Raw genomic sequence first — 26,770 nt, 5'->3', positions numbered from 1 at the left:
GCTGTCGCTGTGCTGATGGCCAACTCTGAAGACAGGTCACTTAAAAAGCGAAGAATGTGCATTTTCCCTCAGATCCTGATGGAAAATAGAGATTACACTAATTTAGACTACATTGACAAAGTAAGTTACTGTTTCCCAACTTTAATTTTTTGACTAACTAAGCAGCTCATTGTAGTAAGTAATTACCATATTGTACTATATATGAAAAAAGTCATTTTGAAGTTCTTCTTCTTCTCTGCGCCCTTCCTAAATGACCGAGCTCCTCGCTCTATATCTAAGAGAGAGTCTAGATACCCTATAGGGGACGGTCATTTCAGTTCCTTGTATCAACAAGTGCCTTCTTTGTGTCAGGTTTCAGAGCTCAGCTGGCCATAGGTGAGATTTGTGAAACTGCAATAATAATTGGAAAATGTGGTGTGCCATTTTTTCTTTTCTTTTTTTTTCTAGTTAGCTGCCATGAACTGATTGACTGTACTAACTTTTTGATTTTCAAAAACAAATAATGTTTAATAGCCATTAGATGGACAAATAGATGGTGGTCTACCAACCCTGAAGCATTTATCTATGTGCTATTCTGTGTGTTTCAGGTTTACTCAGAATATGAAAATGTTACATACTCCCTGACAGGTGTTGGGGCAGACAAGTACCCCTTCAATGTGTTTGTGAGCGACCCTCATACTGGAGACATCCGTTTGACCCAAGTTCTCGACAGGGAATTCATCCCCTATTATTATGTTAGTGATTCTCTTCTATTGTACCTTGTTATTGCATTCATAAGATTTAACACTTTTTCCTTCATGTGTTAAATGTGTGAAATCCTAAATATGTATTACATTCAATACATTGTTTTTATTCTGATGACACGATAAAAAAAAAAAACAGGATAGGGTCAAGTTATATTGAAATGTTAAAAGGTAAAGTTCACTATGCCATCACAATATTCTGCAATTTTTTAACTGACCATTGATCCACTCCATAACTTGTCTCATGTGTCTCATATATGACCATATCTCACATTTAGTCTCATAGTTGGTTTCACTAATATTTGATGCTCACCAAAGCAGCTCCTTCAAAGTCTACATACACTACATTTGTTCTATGAGTCTGAAAAGACATGGATATAAACAGTGTTGGGTAAGTTACTTTAAAAAAGTAATTAATTACTAATTACTTAGTCAATATTGTATTTAAAATACTTATCTAATTACTGTGTCAGAGAAGTAACTTAATTATTAAATAAGTAATTTAACTAAATGCTTCTTAAAATCCCTATAAACCTTGAGTGGACAAACAATAGAAACTAAACTCTTTAAATAATAAATAATTTTTTTAAAGACGGTGACTCTACAGTACGCAGCGGTAGCATCTCTTCCACAATGTAGCCTGCAATCATTTTTTTAAGCTCACCTTCAGACGCTTTCTGTGCTGCTGAAGTAAAATCAAGTTTTGCCTGCTTAGCAGGAGTTGCCGCGGTGTTATCCATGGATGATGAACAAGGATCACTCAGAAGTGTTCGTCTATGCTCTCATGTCAGGCGCTTCAGTAGATTACTCATGCTATTAACAGCGGCCGATAGTTTTTTCTCCCCAGGACATAGCTTACATATTACTGTAATGTTCTTGTCTGCTTGTTTCAGAAAAGTGAAGAGACGGGAATATGTCCATTTCATAAAACAGCCACACGCTTCAGCCGAGTCCGACATCTTCCACTTTAGAATACGACTATGCAGCAAACTGGCGCGAAATGACGTGCAGCTGCACTACAGCAATGTTAAAGCGGCAGAGTTTACTTCTACGTTTAGAAGATAAATTATTGAAATTAAATAATGATATTCAGCGAGTTTAATTATTTTACAATGTAACGCAAGTACATTGTAAGTAACTGTAATTAAAATACCTTAAAATGAACAGTAATTAGTTACTCTACTTTTTCAGTGGAAAAGTAATTTAATTACAGTAACGCGTTACTTAGTAGCGCATTACACCCAACACTGGATATAAACTGCAGTTTCGCTGGTGGTAGAAACCCCTACTACAGACACTTTTTTGTTTTAGGTTATGATAGGATAGATGAGAAAGACAAGATAGTTTAAGTTGTTTTCTTCCACGTTTCAGCTAACGCTTGTAATTAAGTTCGCTAATGGCACAATTGCAGAAGAAAGGGATTGGTACCGTTACCGGATTGCAGATGAGAATGACAATGCTCCAGTGTTTGGGCAAATAAAGCCTGGTGAAGTTGATGAGCTCAGTCCCGAAGGTCAGTGATATAAATCCCAAATAAATGTATGGAGATGTAATACTACATGATTTCTTAATGAATTAAAGAAAGCTGTAACAGCCGTTATGGTGTGGTGTCCCTTTAAGACACCCAAGTCGAGGGTTGATGGTGTCATCAGTGTGTGCCACTGCTCTCTCGTTTTCTCTCTCTTGTCGTGTCCAAATTCATGGGCTGCATTCTCCTGAGGCCGCATTTGTAGACCGATTACGTCACAGCGACGCGCCGAAGGCTGTCCAAATTCGTAGACCCCTCCGAATGCAGCCGACAAATGCGTGCTCCTTTTTCCGAATTTGAAGGATGGGTCGGGTGTGTCCTTCGTGGCCCACCATATCCCAGAATTCATAGCGCGGCCCAGCCAAGCTCCAGTTTCCGGCTAATGGCGGCCGCTACTAAGTTTTAAAATTACTCTTATTAATCTTTCTGGGTCACAAAATAAACTTTTAACATATTTTCAGGCGAGAAAGTAGCTGTGTAAACATCAAATATCTGCTCGGTTTATCAAGATATCGCATCTTTGCTAAAGTGCTTCGACGTTTTCGGAGACGTCTGCTACCCACCAGCTCGATAGCTAGCCGGGAGCTCGAGGGTTACTGATGCGGCCGAGAATGGCACAACTCCCGGCACATCATTTTCAGATCACCGCGGACTTTCGCTGCTCGGGTTAAACGTTGTCAGCCGGTGATCAGCTGTGATCAGCTGATCACGGGGCCGGGGTTAAAAGAGAGACGCCAGACATCATTCTCTTCGTGTCAGGAGCTCCGAAACTCTGCCGACGTCAGTCTCCGCCTGATTCAGCAACCGTGAGTGATTATCCCTTCAATCCTTTTTCTCTTCCCGGCTCCGCTCGCTCTCTGTCGGTAACGACCGTTCCGAAGCCACGCTTCGTGCACTGATCGTTACTAGAATAACTGCGTGCCTGCTCCAAACCCACCGCTAGCCTTCGCCGCGCTTGGGTCTAGCCAACACGCCACACGGGCACGCCGAATTACTGTGTGTAACCCGCCCGGCCGTGACAAACGTAATATATAAGTCACTTAGACAACCTAAAAATGTTATTGTTGGGCTTTTTTTCAGTGTTTTGTTTGTTCGTGAGTAAATCGGTTTGGCTGAGATTAAAGTTATTAGATTAGATAAAATAAAACTTTATTAATCCCCCGGGTGGGTTCCTCCTTGGTTTTTACACAGCTGACTAAACGTCAAACAGAAAACTGATTAAACAGAAGTGTGAGATGGCCGAGAGTTTACTCCAGTGTCCTGTTATATTTTAGACAGCAAGGAGCAGACGGCTGAGTTTATTAAACTCCACCGAGACAGCGGTGACGCTAATCAGAAGGCTAGACCGTCCAATTTCACGGCCGTTTACTTCCGGCCTACCCGATCTTCTGAGGACCCGGCCCACGTAGACCGCGAAGGCCGGGTCCTCGGGAGAATGTAGCCCATGAATTTGGACACGACATCTGTGATTATGAGGACACGTGCCTTCACGCTCGTGCTTAACGAGGGACGGACTTATGTTTTCTTTTCGAGACCCTTTTTTTTGTTTTGTTTGCAGCGCTTGGGTTGTATGAACGCTGGGCATTTTGTTGTTGAGCCGCAGCCGTTCAGCCGGGCTTTTATACGGTTGCTGAAGAATGCGTATTAAAGAACCACCGTGGATTACTGATACCAGTGTGGGTGTGTATCCTTCCGCCTAGCCTGCTAGGTGTTTTGCCGCCTCTTCTCAACCACACAACACAACCCAACGTTACAAAATGGCGCCCGAACATCTTCTCTTGGACCTCAGTATGCAGTATCTTCGAGCAGCGGATGATTGATACACTGAAAGGTACATAGCGGCAAAGTAGAGCTAGTAGTAGCCTGCCATACTTCGCGGAGACAGACCAGGCTGGCCTCGACGCGGACGTCCGATTCGCCGGATCACGGAAGTGTGTTTCTACGGCAACGAGTGAAGCCGCCGCAGCGCTGTTTTCGGGATGTATTATCGTCATCTGCCGAACGCCTTTACTGCGACATTTTTGGATTAACGTGGATTCACGCTACTTGGACGCGAGATGGATGCCGTTTCTTCATAGTTTCTGACGTACATGTAAGCGGAGTAAAGCGCACCGGATTTTTTTTTTCTTCCTCGCCAGCTGAGCTCACGCTGCAGACTTTGCTTCGTTCGTACGGTCTCTGCAAGTGGGAACTTTTCCACGGGACAAACCTCTATACCGCGTCAGGACTGGACAAGTCTGGTGTCCTCTGGAAAATCGCCGAACTGATGTAGTGAGTGTATTTAAAAAAAAAAAAGAACGCTGTCTATATTTCAAACTGATTTGCTATTGATTCTCACTGGCTTAACTGTCCTTATTGAAATGCTGTTTTAAGTGCATCTGACTTGAAAAGGTGTTGCTCATACTCAGTTACTCGTAAGTTTGGATCTATTTTACACCTAAATGCTTTTGATCCAGGGTGTTTGCTCCTTCCACCTCCACGTTTCAAAGTCAGATAAGACATGTGTAGCTAAACTTCAGAATTCACATGTTTCATATACTTTTGTGTGACCAGAACTGAAGTTGATTTCTGCTTAACTGCTACCTTGTATAGATTTGGGTCTTTGATAAGTGTGTATTATGGCTACTCATCCTGACTTGAATGACATGTGTGATGATATAGACTTTATGTTACACCCCAACCGACTTACTGCCAGACATAGTACTGCTGACCTTGGGCATAAAGTGCAAAGTCTGCAAGCAGAGGTTGATATGCTTCAGCAGTGTCTTCATGACTCTTTGGACCTCCAGAGGAATATTCTGGAGCAGTGGACTCAACAAAAACGACCAGTCCCAAAAGTGCCAGCTGCCCAGATTACTCACCCTTTTCCTCAGGCCTCCTCTACCCCATATGTGCCAGGCCTGCCAATCAGGGAAACGCAACAATCTATCTCAACACCTGGCCCCACGCAGCCCGCCAGAGCCTTGTCCCAATCCCACTCAGATTCACTGGAGCTAATTAATACAACCAGAGTCCTTGCTGCGGCATTGCACCAAGCCAAATTGGAGCCCAAGGTGTTCGCTAATGATGGCAGCCTTCACCCAGAAGAATGGCTGCAGTCTGTTGCTGCTTATAAAACCTCCTTAGACCTAACAGACGCCCAAATCCTCAGAGAGCTGCCACACTTCCTAGCTAAGGAACCAAGAAAGTGGTCTAATGTGCTCATTCCTCACGTATCTACATGGGCTAAGTTTTGTGAACTTTTCAGAACCGTCTTCTTGCCTGCTGACAACCAGGAGCAGATTTTGAGAGGCATCCTGGACTGTTTCCAGCACCCCGAAGAACCTCTGCCAACGTTTGTTGCCCACATGCTCAGTGAATTTAGGAGACTGAGGAACCCACCATCTGAACTGGAGCAAATTGAGCTCATCTGTAACCACGCAGTGGAGAAGTACAGAGTAGCACTGTACGGAACGCCTGTAAAGTCAGTAATTGATCTAGTGCTGCGTGCCCACGAGCTGCATTCTGTTCTTGGCACTAACCTTTCACGGCCCTCCCGAGCTCAGCCGAAAAACAGAACTGAGGGAGGACCCCGCTGTTTCAAATGTGCCATGCCTGGTGTTACCTCTCGTACGTGCCCTAACTGTTCCACTGATTTTCAGGGAGCTCGACACTCTCCCAGGATGGCTCCGGAGCTTCCCCAAACGCTGTCTCCTGACCAACATCCAGTAACTCAGCCTGCGGATCCAGATGAAACTGGCGGGGTCAGGGAGACGAGAGCAACGGGCAGGAGGCCGGGAAACTTCAGGGGGGGGAGAGTGTTTCACAGGGGCAACCCTCCCCCCAACCAATAACTCAGCCCTCATCGTCTTTGTCAAATCAAAGTGTGCCACCAGTGCTCAATCACGTTGAAGATGGAACTTCGCAAGCATCGTGGAACACCCCTCTCAGAGTTAAAGTGAACTTTAATGGGGCGGCTCTGGATGCCACACTAGATACAGGGGCATCTCTTTCAGCAGTAAATGCAGACCTATTATCTGAGAGACACCGAAACCAGTCATTAGAGAATTCGGGGGATTCTCCTCCAATAAGACTGGCCAATGGCACCAACTGCAGTCCATTAGGAATAACCTGGCTGACCATTGGATTTATGGGCAAGCGAGTCTATCAGCGGTTTCTGATAGTGCAGGACCTGTCATCCCCCTTTGTTCTTGGGATGGACTTCATGACTCGCACTTCACTGACAATACATGTCCCAACAAGAACTGTAATTATGGATGATAATCCCCCATGTCTTGATGAACTCTGTGAAAATGGCTTTGTGGAAGCTGATCTTGAGTGTGGAACTATGACCCTGCAGAACACCCCGCAGCTCCATGATAAGGCTGGAGAAGCTAACTTGGATTCTGAGGAACGGGAAGAACTGTTGGAGTTGTTAAATAGTTTTGGTGACCTGTTTGATGGCCACCTTGGTCGCACTTCTCTGGCAGAACATGTCATCGTAACTGGGGATGCAAAGCCTGTTAACTTGCCACCATACCGCACCTCACCAGCTAAAAAGCAAATCATAGAAGAGCAAGTGAAAAAAATGCTACAGGATAACATCATCGAACCTGCATCAGGACCATGGGCAGCCCCCGTGGTCATTGTGAACAAACCCCCCCACGAACCACGGTTCTGTGTTGACTTCCGTGGTCTGAATCAGCTGACCGTGAAGGATTCTTACCCACTCCCGCGGGTGGATGAATCACTTGACTTTCTGTCGAGAGGGAAATTTCTCACAACACTAGACCTTGCTCGAGGTTACTGGCAGGTCCCCATTGCTGAAGAAGCTAAACCAAAGACTGCTTTTATCACGCACTGTGGCCTGTTTCAGTTCAGAGTCCTTCCTTTCGGCCTGTGTAACGCCCCTGCGACTTTTCAGCGGCTTATGAACAATGTTCTAGCTGGCCTGATTTATAAGTCCTGCGCGGTGTATCTAGATGACATTGTTGTCGCATCACCGACCTTTGAGCAACACCTGCTTGACTTAAAAGAGGTCCTTGGTAGGCTTCAGTCTGCTGGCCTCTCTTTAAAGCTGAGCAAATGCCAATTCTGCCTTTCAGAACTCACCTTCCTTGGTTATCGGGTTACGCCGGCTGGCATTCATCCTGACCCTGACAAGGTGAGAGCTGTGACTGACTTCAGAGTGCCGACCACAACAAAGCAGGTGCGACAGTTCCTTGGCCTGACTGGCTACTATCGCCGCTTTGTGCAGGACTATGCCCACCATGCAGAGCCACTCTTCGCCCTCACTAAAAAGGACGTGCAGTTTCACTGGGATGACAAGTGCCAGGCAGCTGTGGACTTTCTGAAACATTCAATAACCTCAGCGCCGGTCCTCAGGTTCCCAGATTTTTCGCGTCCATTCTTCATTCACACTGATGCATGCGATGCTGGTCTTGGGGCAGCATTAATGCAAAAAGATGAGGATGACAAAGACGTTGCTGTAGCATTTGCTAGCCGGGCTATGCACAAATCGGAAAAGCCCTACTCAACTCCAGAGAAGGAGTGTCTGGCCGTGATCTGGGCCTTGGAACATTTCCGACCCTATGTCGAAGGCTTGCACGTAACCATTTACACCGACCACAGCAGCCTCAAGTGGTTGATGTCTCGACCGAATCCCTCTGGCAGGCTTGCTCGGTGGTCTCTGCGCCTTCAAGACTTTGACTTCAGCATCATCCACAAACCTGGAGAACGTAATAAGGTGCCCGATGCCCTTTCCCGTAATCCTCTACCAGATGTGGATGCCCCCATTGATCTTCTCCCTCCCTATGCCGTGATTGGGAGCATGGACCTTCGTGCTCTACCTTCTGTGATTGTTTCGGACCGCCCGCATGTTCGTCAGCTGCAGCTTGAGGACCCAGTCACAGGCCCGTTGCTCAATCAACTGGAAACTGACCAACAAACGGGGGAGAATAATCAAGATCTGGAACAGTACGTTGTCCATGACAGTCTCCTCTATTTCCTCGACCCAAAGACAAAGTGTGGTCTCCACCCACTCAAGCAGCTTAAACTGTTTGCTCCTACTGCCCTCCGTGGTTATCTGCTCAAATATTACCACGATCATCCCACAGCTGGACACCTGGGCATTGCAAAAACGCTGGCACGCTTGCGTCTCAGATTCTTCTGGCCACACATGAACTCTGACGTGAAAAAGTATGTGGTCTCATGTTGTTCGTGTCAAACCACTAAGCCGAGTCAAAGAAAAACAGGAGGCCTTATGGTCCCTATCCAGCCACAAAGACCATTGGAGTACGCAGGGGTGGACTATGTTGGCCCACTGCCCCGCACACAAAGGGGGAATGCTTATATCCTTGTTTTTGTGGACTATTTCTCAAAATGGGTCGAGGTGAGTGCTGTGAGAGAAGCCACTGCTCAAGTTGCTGCGAACAAGTTCATTACTGACATTTTTGCCCGACATGGTTCTCCCTCCCACCTTATTTCTGATAGGGGAACGCCTTTCGTCAGTGACCTCTTTGAGCATGTTTTGTTGACTCTTGGGACTGAACACAGACTAACAACTGCATACCATCCTCAAACGAATGCAACTGAGCGTGTAAATCGCACTTTGAAAACGGCCATTCGAGCCTATGTTGGGGATAAACACACCTCTTGGGACAAGTATCTTCCCCAGATCTGTTTTGCACTGCGCACTGCGCCTCATGAGAGCACAGGCTTGAGCCCGTCCATGATGCTGTATGGGCGAGAGTTGGACACGCCCTTGGACCTTGTCACTCAACCCTCCTGGGAGGGACTGAGCGACCCGGAAACGCCCCACTCAGATAACCTGAGAGCTTCGCTTCGGGATGCTCATGAACATGCTCGCGTGGTGCTCGGAGAGAGTCATGAAAGGCAAAAGCGCTACTATGATCTGAGACGTCGCACGGTTTCTTATGAAGTTGGGGACCTCGTCAGGGTAAAGTCACACCCAAAATCAGACGCATCGTCCAACTTTTCTGCTAAGTTGGCCCCGCTTTACACGGGTCCCTACCGCATCTCCAAGAGGATGTCGGATGTGAATTACTCTCTCACCACAGTGGACACTGGGGAGAGAGTGGGAGTTTTTCATGTTGCGAACATGCAACCATTCCATACCTGGGACTCGGCTTTGTCTAGCCAGCGTGCGAAGCTAAATGCTACAGCAGCTTTGGATCTCAGTGTCCCGGACAGCAGTTTGCCTCCTGCTCTTTCAGTCCCGGGCCGCATTGACTGTGACGCGGTTGACGCAACTCCCACGGTCTTTAGCAACGCCCCTGCTGAGACTGGCTTTGACTGTGCTGACGCTGCCCCGCTTGTCGTGGACCAGAACTCTTTCCAAGAGACTGCTGACGTTGCTCTGGAGACAGAGGTTAACAGTTCACCTCCTGCTGCCGATGGGTGTGCTGTTAGAGGTTCTTATGACCTCAGACCAAGACGAGTTCCTAGGGTCACCGCTGACTGGTCGGTCAATAGGTGGACCAACCCTTTTCATACTGACAGATTTAACATAAAGTGACCTTGTTTGCTTTCTGATGTGTTTCATGTGGTCTGCTGTTGTCACAGGACCGTTGTTTGAGTTTTCTACGATTCATGTTGGCACTGTTTTCATGTTGTGGTGATATGTTCATGCTTACTGTTGTAATTTTTGGGAAAACGGTGGAAACGCAATGTAACAATAAGAGGGAATTTCATTCTGTCATTGTCCTGGCTGTCCTAAGCTTATTTTCTTTCTTTGACATTTATTTGAATGGGCATTCACCATGTGGGACACTGTCATGTATGCCAGTTTGTCAATTTTGGACTGTACATTCCCCTATTTTGGTTTTGACGTCTTATCCTGCTGACCATGTATGGAGGCTGGTTAAGTTTGAACTGTACCTTTGCTGTGTTCGGCTGGGGACAGCCTTTGTTTAACCGGGGGGGAATATGTAACAGCCGTTATGGTGTGGTGTCCCTTTAAGACACCCAAGTCGAGGGTTGATGGTGTCATCAGTGTGTGCCACTGCTCTCTCGTTTTCTCTCTCTGTGATTATGAGGACACGTGCCTTCACGCTCGTGCTTAACGAGGGACGGACTTATGTTTTCTTTTTGAGACCCTTTTTTTTGTTTTGTTTGCAACGCTTGGGTTGTATGAACGCTGGGCATTTTGTTGTTGAGCCGCAGCCGTTCAGCCGGGCTTTTATACGGTTGCTGAAGAATGCGTATTAAAGAACCACCGTGGATTACTGATACCAGTGTGGGTGTGTATCCTTCCGCCTAGCCTGCTAGGTGTTTTGCCGCCTCTTCTCAACCACACAACACAACCCAACGTTACAAAGCATTGTGGCTTTGTATTTGCAGGGTGATCAAATTTTTACAATGACCTGCTAAAGGTGATAGCATAAAAAACATTGAGTTATCATGTAAGGTTAAATGCAGTCTGTAGTTAACAAATGTGTCTGAATTCTTATATAGTTAAGTTTATATTTGTAAGAATCTATAAAAGCCTCTAAAAGTTTTGCCAGTATATTGAGTAAATAGTGTTACAGATGACTTAAACTTTTACAAGTTAAAGCTCTAGTGGAAAGTAAGTCATTGTTTTACATCACAAGAAAACAAACAATGCCATTTAATGCCATTCTTTTTGCTTGTTTTAGGTTTTATGACTGTTTCATTTCATGCTGTTTTTCAGGTAGTTTTGTGATGAAAGTAACAGCAACTGATGCTGATGAACCATGGTCTTTACGTTCTGTGATTTCCTACACCATCATTAATCAGAATCCACCTGACGATATGTTTTACATTAACAGAGATGATGGTTCCATCTTTGTTAAAAAGCCTCTTCTGGAGAGAGAGGTATGATTAGATTAAAAAAATGTAATGCATCTCTTTCATTCAACAAGGTGTTAGAGCAAAAGTAACTAGCTAACTAAAACTAAATTAAGTATCACAAGCCACTCAAGTTAATGTGCAGGGTCAGCAATAATATGCAACTCTGTTGATGATAGACAATGAGCTTAACTGCAGCAGTATATGGGACTGTAACGTTAATGCTTAACCTTTTGATCAGCAAACCACAACCATAACAGTGAATTCACCCCAATGTGTCCCTTTTACAAATTTGTCTGAGAGTCTAACTTTGGACAGCCCACACATTTCTTCAGTTGCTCTTATGGTCTTGTAATATACAGCATACAATCTTCTGATTTCAGAAATGTGGTCAGTACATTCTGACTGTAAGAGGCCAAGACCTAAAAGGTTTACCAGAAGGAAACACTGGAACAGGCAATGTTACTATAAACATCCGTGATGTGAACAACAACCTTCCCACTCTTGAAAAAGAGCAGGTACTTCTCTTCCTCACAGTCCTCTATATTAACATGATATACACCAATGAGTTAAACTGCAGGAATGTCTTAAAGACATAAAGACCTGGATGGCCGCTAACTTTCTGCTTCTTAATTCAGATAAAACTGAGGTTATTGTACTCTGCCCTGAAAAGCTTAGAAATATGGTATCTAACCAGATTCTTACTCTGGCTGGCATTACCTTGGCCTCCAGTAATGCTGTGAGGAACCTTGGAGTCATTTTTGACCAGGACATGTCCTTCAACGCACATATTAAACAAATATGTAAGACTGCTTTCTTCCATTGGCACAACATCTCTAAAGTTAAAAATATCCTGTCTCAGAGTGACGCTGAAAAACTAGTTCATGCATTTATTATTTCCAGGCTGGACTACTGTAATTCATTATTATCAGGATGTCCGAAAAACTCCCTGAAAAGCCTTCAGCTAATCCAAGATGCTGCAGCAAGAGTCCTGACAGGGACTAGAAAGAGAGAGCATCTTTCTCCTGTTTTGGCTTCCCTTCATTGGCTTCCTGTTAAATCCAGAATTGAATTCAAAATCCTGCTCCTCACATACAAGGTCTTAAATAATCAGGCCCCATCTTATCTTAATGACCTTGTAGTACCATATCACCCTATTAGAGCACTTCGCTCTCGCTCTGCAGGCCTACTTGTTGTTCCTAGAGTATTTAAAAGTAGAATGGGAGGGAGAGCCTTCAGTTTTCAGGCCCCTCTTCTGTGGAACCAGCTTCCAGTTTGGATTCGGGAGACAGACACTATCTCTACTTTTAAGATTAGGCTTGAAACTTTCCTTTTTGCTAAAGCATATAGTTAGGGCTGGACCAGGTGACCCTGAATCCTCCCTTAGTTATGCTGCAATAGACATAGGCTGCCGGGGGATTCCCATGATGCACTGAGTTTTTCCTTTCTAGTCACCTTTCTCACTCACTATGTATTAACAGACCTCTCTGCATTGAATCATATCTGTTATTAACCTCTGTCTCTCTTCCACAGCATGTCTTTTATCCTGTCTTCCTTCTCTCACCCCAACCGGTCGCAGCAGATGGCCGCCCCTCCCTGAGCCTGGTTCTGCTGGAAGCTTCTTCCTGTTAAAAGGGAGTTTTTCCTTCCCACTGTTGCCAAAGTGCTTGCTCATAGGGGGTCATATGATTGTTGGGTTTTTCTCTGTATCTATGAAGCGCCTTGAGGCGACTTATGTTGTGATTTGGCGCTATATAAATAAAATTGAATTGAATTGAATACTTTGTGTTCAATGTGTTAGAATATGCTTCCAAAGGCCTTTTTAGATGATTTCAGGAAATAACACATTAAGTGTCATAAAAAATGTTGAAATAACTTTTAAGTGTTCCACTGCAGTATGAAGGAAGCATTGAGGGGAACATACAAGGTGTGGAGGTGATGAGGATCCAAGCAGAGGACCTAGATCTGAAGGCCACAGACAACTGGAAAGCTGTCTTTAATATTGTCAGAGGCAATGAAGGCGGGTATTTCAGCATTAAAACAGACCCCAACACCAACAAGGGCATCTTAATGCTTGATAAGGTACAGCAGACAAAATTTCAAAGAAATTTATGTTATGCAGTCTATTGTGAGATGCATTTATTAAATGCTGGCAGGATGCCCCTTACATGAGGACATATACACTCATAATACATGACATACTTTTATTTACACGATCCACTATTTCAGTTTTATTCTTTATGTCTGCCATTTCACAGCCTGTGGATTATGAGAATGTGAAGAACTTTGTATTGGGGTTAACTGTAAGGAACAAGGCCCCACCTTTTTCTGGAGGATCATTTTGGCAATGGGGGGGAGAATATAAAATCTATCCCATCAAAATCAATGTAAAGAACCAGCCTGAGGGGCCACATTTTGATCCCAAAGTCAAAGCTATAGCCATCTCCAAGAAAGACACCTCCTTCAACATTACAGATGTTGTTGCTAGCAATCCTGCAATAGATCAAGATACTGGAGAACTGGCTGAGAATGTCAGGTCAGTGCATACACATGAAACAAGAATTACATGTTATCTTCTCTTCCTAAGTACAATAATAACTGGTTTGTGGCCTATCTCTGATGTAGGTATGCCAAAGGCTCAGACCCAGATAACTGGTTGACTATTGACCCAGAGACAGCTGAGATCAAACTCAACAGGATACCTGACAGGGAGTCTCCATACCTGGTCAATGGGACATATTTTGCCAAAGTACTCTGCATTACAAAAGGTACAGAATGAATGCCATTAGCCTCCCTCTGAAGAAAGGAAAAACCAAAAAAAAGAAAAAAAAAGTGATGAATTATATATTATTATTTCTGTTTTTACATCACAGAAACACCTGCTAAAACAGCTACTGGTACCATAGCCATCCAGTTGGAAAATTTTAATGACCACTGCCCTATCGTGACCAGTGACATCAAGACTATGTGCACCACTGAGAATTCTGTTATTGTGAATGCTAACAATGAGGATGCATATCCTAATGGACCTCCTTTTAAGTTTGAGATTATCCCAGAAAATACTAAAGGGAAATGGCACATGGAGAATCTAAATGGTGAGGAAATTACTTCCAATCATTTCAAATGTATCTAGTTAAATATACAATAGAATAAATACAATAGAAAAATATAATAAATATATACATACACTGAACAAAAATATAAACGCAACACTTTTGTTTTTGCTCCCATTCCCCATGGGATGGACGTAGAGACCTAAAATTCATTCCAGATACACAATATAACCATCCCTCCCAAACAGTGGTCACAAATCAGTCCAAATGTGTGGTAGTGGGCACATCTGCTATATTGAGATAATCCATCCCACCTCACAGGTGTGCCACATCAGGATGCTGATCTGACATCATGAGTAGTGCACAGGTGTACCTCAGACTGCCCACAACAAAAGGCCACCCTGGAATGTGCAGTTTTGTCTCACAGCAAAATGCCACAGATGCCACAAGCAATGAGGGAGCGTGCAATTGGCATGCTGACAGCAGGAATGTCAACCAGATCTGTCGCCCGTGCATTGAATGTTCATTTCTCAACCATAAGCCGTCTCCACAGGCGTTTCAGAGAATATGGCAGCACATCCAACCGGCCTCACAACCGCAGACCTCGTGTAACCACACCAGCCCAGGACCTCCACATCCAGCAGGTTCACCTCCAAGATCGTCTGAGACCAGCCACCCAGACAGCTGCTGGAACAATTGGTTTGCACAACCAAACAATTTCTGCACAAACTGTCAGAAACAGTCTCAGGGACGCTCAACTGCATGCCCGTCGTCCTCATCGGGGTCTTGACCTGACTCCAGCTCGTCGCCGTAACAGACTTGTGTGGGCAAATGCTCACATTCGATGGCGTCTGGCACGTTGGAGAGGTGTGCGCTTCACGGATGAATCATGGTTCACATTGTTCAGGGCAGATGGCAGCTGAGAATGTCCCAGTTCTTGCATGGCCAGCATACTCACCGGACATGTCACCCATTGAGCATGTTCGGGATGTGCTTGACCGGCGTATACGACAGCGTGTACCAGTTCCCACGAATATCCAACAACCTCGCACAGCCATTGAAGTGGAGTGGACCAACATTCCACAGGCCACAATTGACAATCTGATAGACTCCATGCGACGATGTGTTGCACTGCATGAGGCAAATGGTGGTCACACCAGATACTGACCGGTTCTGGGTCCCCAGACCCCCAATAGTGCAAAAAACTGCACATTCCAGGGTGGCCTTTTGTTGTGGGCAGTCTGAGGTACACCTGTGCACTACTCATGATGTCAGATCAGCATCCTGATGTGGCACACCTGTGAGGTGGGATGGATTATCTCAATATAGCAGATGTGCCCACTACCACACATTTGGACTGATTTGTGACCACTGTTTGGGAGGGATGGTTATATTGTGTATCTGGAATGAATTTTAGGTCTCTACGTCCATCCCATGGGGAATGGGAGCAAAAACAAAAGTGTTGCGTTTATATTTTTGTTCAGTATAAATGCATGATATGTTGGAATTTAGTTTATCAACTTATATTTCTGTTTTCCACATTTTGTAAAGCAAATTTACTTCAGTTTTTTTTATTTTACAAATAAGAGGTTATACTACCAGTAAACTTGTCGATCTCCAGTGGACTACCAAAAAGTTGTGGTATTCTGCACTTCCTCTTTGTGTTTTGTCCTGTTCTGATTTAATGCACAATGGTGTCCCACTAGTTGGTCTTGTTAAGCGTACACTATTTTACAGAGTGACATATTTCCTATCATGAACTACAGTACATGTGCCTTCTCAAATCCCCATTTTGCTCAATGACCTGCAAATTGTATGCGTAGCATTCTCTACCTTAGAGTCCTGTTGAAAATAGTTGCAAAAAAAAGAAGAAATCCATGTAGCTGATGTGGGCCAGAGTAACTTAGCCCTGATTAGCTATCCTCCTGCTGATGATAGAATGATGATAGAAGCTTTATCACAAAGAATGCCTATTGATATATAAGGAGAGATTATCTTTACTTTGGCTGGTGTTAGTTGGTGTCTGTTTTTAGATTTCACTTGGTAAGCACTGTTTACCTTGCTTGCTCAGATAATAATTCCTTATTATCAGGTTGGTCTAAAAGCTTGCTGAAAAGCCTTCAGTCAGTGAAAAACTGCAGTAAGAACACTAGCAATATTGGAAAGAGAGATAATGTTTCTCCTGTATTAGCTTCTTTTCATCAGCTCCCTGTTAAATCCAGATTTTTTTTTCAAATCTTTCTCACATAGGTCTTGAATATTTCGCTATTAGGTGATAGGGTCTATTTAGACCCTATCACCTAACAGCATCATATTAACCTAACAGATGACTTTACTCTCAGACTGCAAGTTTACTTGTTGTTACTAGAATTTCTTAAAGTAGAATGGTGAGACAACTTTCAGCTTTCTGTTGTCTAACCACCTAACTGTTTGGCTTGGGGAAGCAGAGATCTTCTAGACTTTTTAGCCTTCAAACTTTTCTTTTTGATAAAGTTTATAGTTAGGACTACATCATGTCCCCCTGAACCATTGCTAATGTTGTGCTGTTAAAGGGTGGGGGTCTTCCCATGATGAGCATTTCTTCCTTACACTCTCTTTTCACTTCCCATGTGCCCCCAACGAGCGGGATGATAACTTTTGTGTTTTCTTCCACCCCACCATCACCATGTGCTGCTCATAGGCGATCATCCGATTGCTGGCGTTCTCTCTAATACTGTAGGCTCTTTGCTGTAGAATTTCAAACACGCTGTGTTATGTAAATAAAACTGATTTCAAATTAATTTAATTCTATTTAATTTAATCTGTTAGATTGTCATTTCAGGAATAATATGTATTCATTCTGTACATGTGTAACATCTCTGTGTGGTTTCTGACAGATACTGCGGCTATCTTGCGGGCTCAAAACTTCATGTGGCCGGGTATCTATGAGGTGGAACTGGTGATTAAAGATCAGCAGGGAAAGGCCTGCCCAGAACCACAGAGAGTCTGGGTTCGAGTATGCACGTGTGAGGATGGAGTTGTGTGTGGAAAATGGGATGGCAATAATCAGCCAGTCAAAAGAGTGCAATTAGGACCTGCAAGTATTGGGATAATGGTGGTGCTGCCACTGCTGTGTAAGTGTTACATGATTATTCTATTTCACAAAAGAAACAATTGAGTTTTTGTTAAACCTCAGATCCACTGACCAATGTGATGCTACACTTTTGATAGTAAATACCAAATGTGTTAGCACATTGTTAAGGTTCAAAATATTGGGGATGGACACCAGAGGAAAAACCCACAATAACAACACTGGTCCGGTCGGGTTGAGTCAAACGATGATTTAATGATCACACACGTGGGAGATGGACACTGTATGCAGACAGTCTCAGATCTCATCTCAAAAAACACATCACCATAGTTTTATGAAATCAGGGTATTAGAACGCCCCCTCATGCGTAGTGACAGGTGTAATACAATCAATCTTGACAATTTTATTTAACACAAAGAATAACATTGTCTCCTTCCCGAGGGCAGACGCTGACTGCCCCCGTCTCCTGGAACCGTCTGTACCCTGCTAAGACACAACATGGCAGCTACAAGGACTCTTTCATTTATTAAGACCATCAGTGTGTATTGCTCTAAATCAAGTATATAATATTAAATGAATATTGCTGGATCAGCTACTTCTACTTAAAACATATTAAAACATGACTAAGCACAAAATCACCAAGAATAACATCTTATAAGTGCTGCAAGAATAACATCTTATAAGTGCTGTGTAAGCGCGTGCGGCCTTCCAAGCTCAAAGCCTTTGCCCTCCATAGATCAGCCAGACTCGCGCTGGCTGTAGCTTTTAACCTTTAATTACCTTAAGCACAACTCTAGAATAAGCAACAAACTGCAATGTGTATGGAATGATCATGGTTACATCTGCAATGGAAAATCATGTTATTATTCTGGTACCTGTAAGAAAAGATCAAACTAAAGTTATCACCATCACTGTAATGCAAAGAATAATGTAAGGTCAAAAACTTCAATTTATGCTTAATGCAAAGCTGGTTATATACTTCTAATGAACTAATAATGCCATATTAAAATATTAAATGATAATGAGAAAAACATCCCCTCCTTATTCTACAACATCTTAATTACTGGTAAAGAAATTTTTAGGTTCCACCCTTTCCTTGTTGTAAGAAGCCCATTGATCCATCCATCGATTCCTTCTGTCAGATGCCTGAACCACCTCAACTGGCTCCTTTCGATGTGGAGGAGAAGCGGCTGTATTCTGAGTAGGGATGGGTATTGATAAGATTTTCACGATTCCAATTCCATTTTCGATTCTGTTTAACAATTCGGTTCTTTATTGATTCTCTTATCGATTCTTTTTTTTAAAAAGGAGAACACTAAGGTCGATTAGCTTAGAATTTTGTTTTATATCTTCTCTTTGAACAAGATAGAAATTTAGGAGTAGCATGGCCTTACAAACCCAACAGTGAGATCTTAAGAGATGCAGCCTATGGCTCTGCAATGTGGTGTCACAGGGTCCACGGGGAAAAAAATTGTAAATGTAAAATAATAAAATAAATATTCTTCTGTAGCAATAACAAAGTATAACATAAATTATTCTGTAGCAATTACACAAGAATATGCAGTAATGTCCCTGCCTACAATTAAACACATTCACTTACCGAAAATCAGGGCATCTGCTGTGGCAAATAGATGTTTGCCACTGCTCTGTGACATTAGTCTATCCTGGCCTGAAAGGAGATGCTACCGGTAGACTGCAGTGAGAACTGCCAGCGAGCGCCAGCCAGACTCTGTCTTTCTCATCATGGTCACCTAAATGCAGCGCACAGTAATGGCAGGTTTTGTAATAAGGCAGACATAATATGCACTGTTAGTTGATTATTTACCTGCCGCATTAACAGGAGAGGACGTGCAAACGTTACCGCTGCTGCTGGGTTGAGATTCACGAGTCTGGAGCGGAATTAAAAACACGACATTCATTTAAGGTTATCGTGTGTTTTGTGAGCAAATGCTTTTGCATATTTGTAGTGTTTCCTCCTTTAAATGAAATATCTACTTTGCAAGTATTGCAAGTTGCCCTGTTGTCATCCATTCTCATAAAGTATAACCAAACTTTTTAGCGTTTGAGCCGCTTAAAGGCGCCATGTTTCCTGCCAGGTAAATGATGCTCCGCAACGTGGTGATGTCATTCGGGGCGACTGGAATTGATAAGGGAATCGTTTGCAAAAATGGCAAACAATTCCAAGGAATTGAAACAGTGGGAACCGGTTCTCAACAAGAACCACAACAAACAACAAACAGGTCCGCATCACTGGAGTTGGAGCACCAATTCGTCCCTTCTCCCGTCACTCATGAATAAGACTCCAAGGCTACGTTCACACTGCAGGTCTTAATGCTCAATTCCGATTTTTTTGATCAAATCCGATTTTTTTGTCTGCTTGTTCACACTACAAATAAAATGTGACCGCAAACGCGCTCTAGTGTGAACCCTCAAAGCGGCCCGCATGCGCAAAAGAAGATGTCACACACAACGCGCTCTGTTTAGATCCAGACCAAAAAATATTGTTTGACTGTTGGCCCTTAATATAAAGACTGGTTTCGGACTTTACGTTTCCCAGTTTTGCTTTAAGTTATAAAGTTATTTTGTTATTTACATATGGCCCAATAATTATTCTTATTGCTGTTTTAGAGAGGAGCGGTGCTTCAAATGATAGTTGCTGATTTCTGTCAGAATCTGCAGATTATACAGTACAAATAAAATTTTCACGTTTCTCCAACGCTGTCTTCCCAACTGTTTCACTAACATCTACACGGGATGGCCAGGAAGCATTTGCGATGTCTTCTCGGGCGCTTCTCCGGCACTGATAATTGGCGTCTGTTTTATGTCAGTGACATAAAAGACAGATTTAATGCGACATGACCGTTCAAACAGCAGTCGCTTTCTAAAACATCAGGTATGTATCGGATTCAGTACCACATACGAAAGTGACCCAGATCGGATGATTTGAAAATATCGGATTTGTGCCGTTCACACTGTCATACCATGATCGGATATGGGTCGCACAGGGTCAAAAAAGTTGGATTTGCTGCACTTACGCCTGCAGTGTGAATAGGGATGGGTATCGTTTAGGTTTTATCCGATACCGGTGCCAAATCGGTACTTTTGAAATGGTGCCGGTGCTTAAACGGTGCTCGAACCGGTGCTTAAAGAATGGAGAACACAAACTTTGTCCAAAAACCTCTCATGTTCAGCTGTTTTGTTTTTTTTTTGTAAAAAGATAACAATGTTAGCCTTTTCTGCAGCTATGGGGCATATATGGTATCACTCTTGGCTGGAAGCAGTTCTTAAACAATGGAAAAAAAACCACAAACTTTGTCCAAAAACCTCTCATGTTCAGCTGTTTCCCACTTTTTCTTTGGTCATTTTAGCCTTTTTGGCCAGGGTGAAGGGAGTATCTGCCATCAAACAAGAGGACAGCCGCATGTAGCTATGATCATGTTTGCTAGTTCACCTTACATGCATTAATGTAATAACGTGGTTAGCCTACTCAACGTAAATTACACTCGAACAACATTTAGCTACTCACGCAGAAAAGAACGGCTGCTGCTGCCATCATCATCATCATCATCATCATCATCATTTCTGCTACACTGGCAGGGCTAGGGGCCAGGACTCTATTCTTCGGGTTTTTGGGGGATGTTGCTCCGGGTCCGATAACTGGCAACCCACCCAACGTGCACAGTGTGAGGTCTCGCAGCAAGCTATCAAATACGGCGCATTTCTCGGCTTTTAAAAAAACGCTATGCGTCGCCAGGTGTTTCATTGGATTTGAGGTGTTACTTCCTTTGACAGTATCACAGTATCAGCTTAAAGCACTTGTTGCAGGCTGCTGAGTTTGCATATTTTGCTGTGAAGTACAGCCAGACTTTTGACCGCTTCGCCTTGGACATTTTTAATCTGTAGCTCTGCTCTAACTGAACGTACGTACCTGGCCCCGCCTACTATCCTGGGAAACGTAAAATGATTGGCTAGAAGTGTATCACAGCTCAGGAAAAAAAAGCACCGAAATAAAGCACCGAAATGTGCGCTGCTTTTCGGTCTGGTTACTACCGTTTATGACATAAACGGTACCCATCCCTAAGTGTGAACGTAGCCCAAGATACTTGAACTCCTCCACTTGGGGCAGGAACTTGTCCCCGACTCAGAGTGGGCACTTTTCCTGCTGAGGACCAGGGCCTCAGATTTAAAGGTGCTAACTCTCATTCCCACTGCTTCACACTCGGCTGCGAACCGTTCCAGTGCGAGCTGGAGGCCATCACCAGGTGAAGCCAAAAGAACCACATCATTCGCGAAAACGCAGAGATGAGATTCTGAAACCACCGAAGTCAAAGCCTTCCGTCACTTGGCTGTGCCTATAAATTCTATCCATAAAAATTATGAACATAATTGGTGACAAACAGCAGCCCTGGCAGAGCCCGTCACCCACCAGGAACTAGTCCGACTTATTGTCTGCTATGCGGACCAAGCTCTTGCAACGGTTGTATAAGGATTAAATGGCCCGTAGCAATGGGCCACACACCCCATACTCCTGGAGCACCCCCCACTCCGAGGGACACGGTCGAATGACTTCTCCAAGTCCACAAAACACATGTAGACCCCATGCACCTTCAAGGCAAACTCCCATGCACCCTCAAGTATCCTTGAGAGGGTAAAGAGCTGGTCCAGTGTTCCACGACCAGGACGAAAACTGCATTGTTCCTCCTGTATCCGAGGTTCGATTAACGGACGGACTCTCCTTTCCAGCACCCTGGCATAGACTTTCCCAGGGAGGCTGAGGAGTGTGATCTCCCTATAATTGGAACACACCCTCCGGTTCCCTTTCTTAAAGGTGAGAACCACCACCCCGGTCTGCCAATCCCGAGATACCACCCCTGATTTCCATGCAACATTGTAGAGGCATGTCAAACAGGACACCCCTACAACATCCAGAGCCTTCATCAACTCAGTGCAGACCTCATCTACCCCAGGGGCTCTGCCACCAAGGAGTTGTTTAACTGCCTCTGTGACCTCGCCCCCAGAGATAGGCGGGTCATCCCCTTTGTCCCCAGACTCTGCTTCCTTCACGGAAGAAGTGCCAGACGTCCTCAAAGTATTCCTTCCTGCCCCACAATTTTTTCAGTCGAAGTCAGCAGCGCTCCACCCGCCTTATACACAGTGCAGGTAGAGCACCGCTTTCCCTTCCTGAGTCGCCTGATGGTTTGCCAGAATTTCCAGGCAGTCTGAAATTCTTTGGCCTCTCCAAACTCTTTCCAAACCCAAGTTTTTCAGCCACTGCTCGAGCCGCGTTCTGCTTGGCCTGTCGGTACTTATCGGCTATCTCAGAAGTCCCACAGGCTAACCAAGCCCAACAGGACTCCTTCTTCAGCTTGGTAGATCCCTTCACCTCTGGTGTCCACCATCACTTTCGGGGGTTACTACCATGACAGGCACCAACCACACTGTGGCCGTAGCTCAGCGCAGCGGCTTCGGCAATGGAGGTGCTGAACATGGTTCATTTGCATTCAATGTCCCAAGTCTCCCTCAGAATGCTGTTGAAGCTCTGCCAGAGGTGTGCGTTGAAGATCTCGCAGACTGGGGCCTCTGCTAGGTGTTCCCAGCACACCCTCACTATACTTTTAGGTGCGCCACATCTGTCCAGTGTTCTCCCCCGCCATCTGATCCAACTCACCGCCGGGTGGTGATCATTTGACGGCTCAGCCCTGCAGGTCTGGTGATGTGATTACAAAATCGGCCTGCAGCCTAGAGCATCCTGGTGCCATTTGCACTTATGGACACTCTTATTTTCGAACATGGTGTTCGTTATAGCCAAACAGTGGTTTGTACAGAAATTCAAGAACAAAACACTGCTTGGGTTCAGATCCGGGAGGCTGTTCCTCCCAGTCACGCCCCTCCAGGTCTCACTGCCGTTGCCCACATGAGCATTGAAGTCTCCCAATATGACAACATAGTCCCCAGGCGGAGCACCCTCCAGCACCCCACCCAGGGAATCCAAGAAGGCTGAGTACTCTGAACTGCCACTCGGCGCATAAGCACAGGACCTGTTCCTCGACCCAAAGGCTCAGGGAACAAACCCTTTTATCCACTGGGAGAAACCCTAACAGGCAGGCAGCAAGCTGAGTAGATGTTAGAATACCCACCCCAGCCTGCCACCTCTTACCAGGGACAACTCTAGACTGAGACAGAGTCCAGCCCCTCTCCAGGAGACTGGTTCCAGAGCCCACGCCGTGCGTTGAGGTGGGCCCGACTATATCTCGCTGGTACCTCTCAAACTCACTAACTCAGGCTCCTTCCCCGCCATAGAGGTGCCATTGCATGCCCCAAATGCCAGTCTTGGTAGCCGGCAATTGGTCCGCCAGGGCTTGCTCTCCTGGCTCGACACACAATGCACCTGACCCCTATGATGTCTCATGCGGGTGGTGGACCTGCAGGAAGATTGGGGGGGGTGGGGGGGGGGGGTGTCTTAAAAACTGTGAAATAATGCATCTCCAATAAACCACATTTTGAAACTTAAACTCTGTCTAAAACTTATTTGTTTTCCAGGTTTTTTTCTGTTTCTGATCTTCTGCCACTATAAAAAGGCACTGAGAGATTTGTCCCCTGCAAATATGGTCAGGTTTAAAGATCCTTCAGCAACAGCCCCAGAATACACCACCCTTGCTGTGGCTACGGAAAGTCTGAATTCTGGGACAGTATTACACTCAGGTGAGTGGCAAAGGCTCAACTGATGTCCAATGGAAAGAAATACGCGAAGGACAATTTGTTAGTTATTGTATTGAGGACTCAGGTTACTCTGCTGACTCTTTGCCTTTTGGAGTCAGACCGTTACCTTTAGTTTCTCAAAGACCTCAGACCAAAGTTCAAGGTTCTTGCAGGGTTGTACAGAAGCAAATAAATAAATAAATAAAATTACAAATACATTAAATAAATAAATAAATAACCCTTCTAATAGCAAATTAATGGTACATTCTGTCATGACCCCTTGTTTTGGTGTTTGATTCCTGTTATGAATTCTTCCTTAATATTTTTAGCCTAGATTCCTGTTCACAAACTTTTCTGGTTTGCTGTTTTACAGTTTAAAAAGTTATTTTTAAAGTTTAATGCTGTTAAAGTTTTGGTTTTTATCCATTGTGTTTTGGGATCCTTGATTTTATGGTTTCATTATTCTTATAGATTATGAGTCTTAGTTTTGGTAATATTCAGTTGCTTATTATTTTACTTGGTGAGTTCCAATTATAACTTTTAATTTAGTGTCACCCTGATTGTCCTGATTCTTTCCACCTGTCTGGCTCCTTGTGTTTCCCTTTTCAGTACTGTAAACCTTTCATAATTTTGCACTTCTGTTACCTTATTTACTTTTTGGAACTTATTATTGACAGTTGTGGTGGATTTTTGTATGATATGTATAACTATGTAACTATATACACTATATATCTATGTGCACTGAACATATATATTTTAACTTTCATGTACAGTCTTAAACACAAGACATTGTACTTCACCAAGGTTTATTAAGGTGGTACAGTTACAGGGCAGTTAATGTAAGGGGAGAGTTCTCCTGATTAATTTACTCTCCCGTAACTAACCTTCCCTAATACACCCTCAACGTCGTTCATGCATCACAACCAAAACAGTAACATTGTAACAGAGATCCTGAACACATGATAAAATATCATACGATATAATCACACACACACACACACACACACACACACACACACACACACACACACACACACACACACACACTTTGAACTACACTGAAGTGTCTTAAGCATGTAACCTATGTAGTTATAAGATTATATATTATAAGATTGTGCCACTTGCTGTGTAAGATTTAATAATTAGGATTAATGTGCGATGTTTGACCGTGTCATGACTTATTGTGATAAGCCAGAGCAAGGGGTAGTTAGAGTCCTGACTGGCCTTTGGCCAAGACCATGGCAGCTATCTGACCCCTGCAGCTGTGTTTGGACGGGTGGAAAAGTTACTCAGCAGCAGGGGGCGGGGATACTGGTCCCTGTATATTAGAGGACCAGAGGACACCCCCAGCACTTTTTTCCCCTCTGCTGTTACTCTCTGTCCGTCTCTGTGTTGCTCTGTTGTCTGTGCTTAAGGCTGTATACCCCAGGGTTTTGCTTTGCTTGCTTTCTGCTATGTAATTCTCTTGCTAAATGTCTGTATGTATTTTTCCTGCTGTTCATATGATTCAGTGTATTAAACTCTGTTCCAAGAATTCTACTCTTGTCCAGAGCATCTTTTTCAGTGTCTTGATTTTAATTGGATCTAAAGAGGTTGGATCTCCACATCGTTGGTAGGAGAAGGTTATCAGGATGGCTTCAAAATTCGCGACCACACAGTTAAAGCTTGCTTTTCCATTTAATCCTCTGCCTTCCATTTTCCTGTGCACAAAACAGTATAGTAATGCCTCTATCAATGATCAGACCTTAGCTGCAGTAAAGCAGCTAAGGTCATCCCTTCCCCATAACCATGAGGGAAGGGATGACCACTGTGAATTCAAGATAGGCAAATTAGGCCACATGCTCCTGGTAAAGGAGTAGAAGCCTGTCATCTACAGCACTGCCATGCAGCAAATGCACTGCTTTGTCCAGCTGGAGGTATAGAACACTCAACAGTTGGTTAAAGCACCAGCCATCGGTATCCCTGCAGTTTCACTGAAAATACTAAAGGATAGTCAGTATGCCTTGTTCAGAGAGGTACAATCCATAAGGCTTTTGGGATCGAGGCCTGATTACGCTCTACAGGTCTAAAATTATAATGACTAATAAATTTGACATTAAATATAGTAAGTCTGTAGGGGTTTGGACACATGCTGCCACAACAGCTTGAAAACAAGAGGTCTCAAGTGTTCAAGTGAGCTGAGAACCTTTTGTTTGAGTACTCAGAAACTATTTAGTCGCTCCCAATTTCGTATGGATGGCCACTTTCTTCAGGATAGAAATCATTCATTACAGGATTAAAGCAGTCATTCAGATCAACTTACTGATTTGCATCCTTCACTCTAAGGAGCGAAACCAGTGGAACAAAACCAATGAAACTAGTCCCTCCACGGTAACAGAACCCACACCACAGAGGTTGGTGTGATTTTTCATTTACAATTTTTTCTGATGGCTTAAGCACATTTTTTGTAACTATTGGCTATTTTTGCAAAACTCTACACACAAATAAGAAAACCTGTCACCCAATCAGCAAAACATTGTAGTTTTCTTGCAAAAGCGAATAACCCTTGCTTAACTCTCCACACCTTTGTAAAAATGGTATTTTCGTATCCAACAGTTAACACAAGCCATCATATTAATAAGCACACAATGCACCAACTAAACACTGATGGTATGAATAAAAAACACATCTGGCTTTTGCTTTCTCTGTGCACAAGATAGGCTATGTCAGTTTGAGCTCATACTTTTGTCATAGGTCTGTAAACATGGAGGGATCCAAACTTCAAGTACTGGTGTTTATTTACACACATCAAAACAAACACAAGTGTTTATTTCCAAGTCCAAACAAAACCGTAATTTCACTGAGGAAAAAAAAGAAATCAGTCGACATT

The 26,770-nt window shown here is 43.9% G+C and overlaps 1 protein-coding gene across 1 annotated transcript; it reads left to right on the top strand.

The window, feature by feature from the left end:
* On the top strand, positions 1 to 24,614 carry LOC146641872 (desmoglein-2.1-like). The gene is made up of 11 exons (XM_085398543.1): positions 1 to 120; positions 588 to 734; positions 2,115 to 2,256; positions 10,943 to 11,106; positions 11,463 to 11,597; positions 12,976 to 13,161; positions 13,338 to 13,615; positions 13,705 to 13,847; positions 13,953 to 14,174; positions 17,009 to 17,245; positions 23,743 to 24,614. The coding sequence occupies exons 1-11, from the start codon at positions 16 to 18 to the stop codon at positions 23,925 to 23,927; spliced, it is 1,944 nt and encodes a 647-aa protein (XP_085254669.1). The 5' UTR covers positions 1 to 15; the 3' UTR covers positions 23,928 to 24,614.
* The last annotated feature ends 2,156 nt before the right edge of the window (positions 24,615 to 26,770 follow it).

Source organism: Rhamphochromis longiceps, linkage group LG23 (genome assembly GCF_057381845.1).
Source record: "Rhamphochromis longiceps isolate RC_006_pf linkage group LG23, R_longiceps_female_GT1.1, whole genome shotgun sequence".
NCBI classification, from domain to species: domain Eukaryota; kingdom Metazoa; phylum Chordata; class Actinopteri; order Cichliformes; family Cichlidae; genus Rhamphochromis; species Rhamphochromis longiceps.
The sequence above is the reverse complement of the archived record's forward strand: the minus strand, read 5'-3'. Positions and strand labels throughout refer to the sequence as shown.

What these genes read in the sequence shown, in the direction of transcription:
- LOC146641872 (XM_085398543.1), top strand. Translation starts at nt 16, where the DNA reads ATGGCCAACTCTGAAGACAGGTCACTTAAAAAGCGAAGAATGTGCATT. An exon ending in TGATGAGCTCAGTCCCGAAG is followed by an intron (nt 2,257 to 10,942) that starts GTCAGTGATATA and finishes GCTGTTTTTCAG; the next exon opens with GTAGTTTTGTGATGAAAGTA. An exon ending in GCACATGGAGAATCTAAATG is followed by an intron (nt 14,175 to 17,008) that starts GTGAGGAAATTA and finishes GGTTTCTGACAG; the next exon opens with ATACTGCGGCTATCTTGCGG.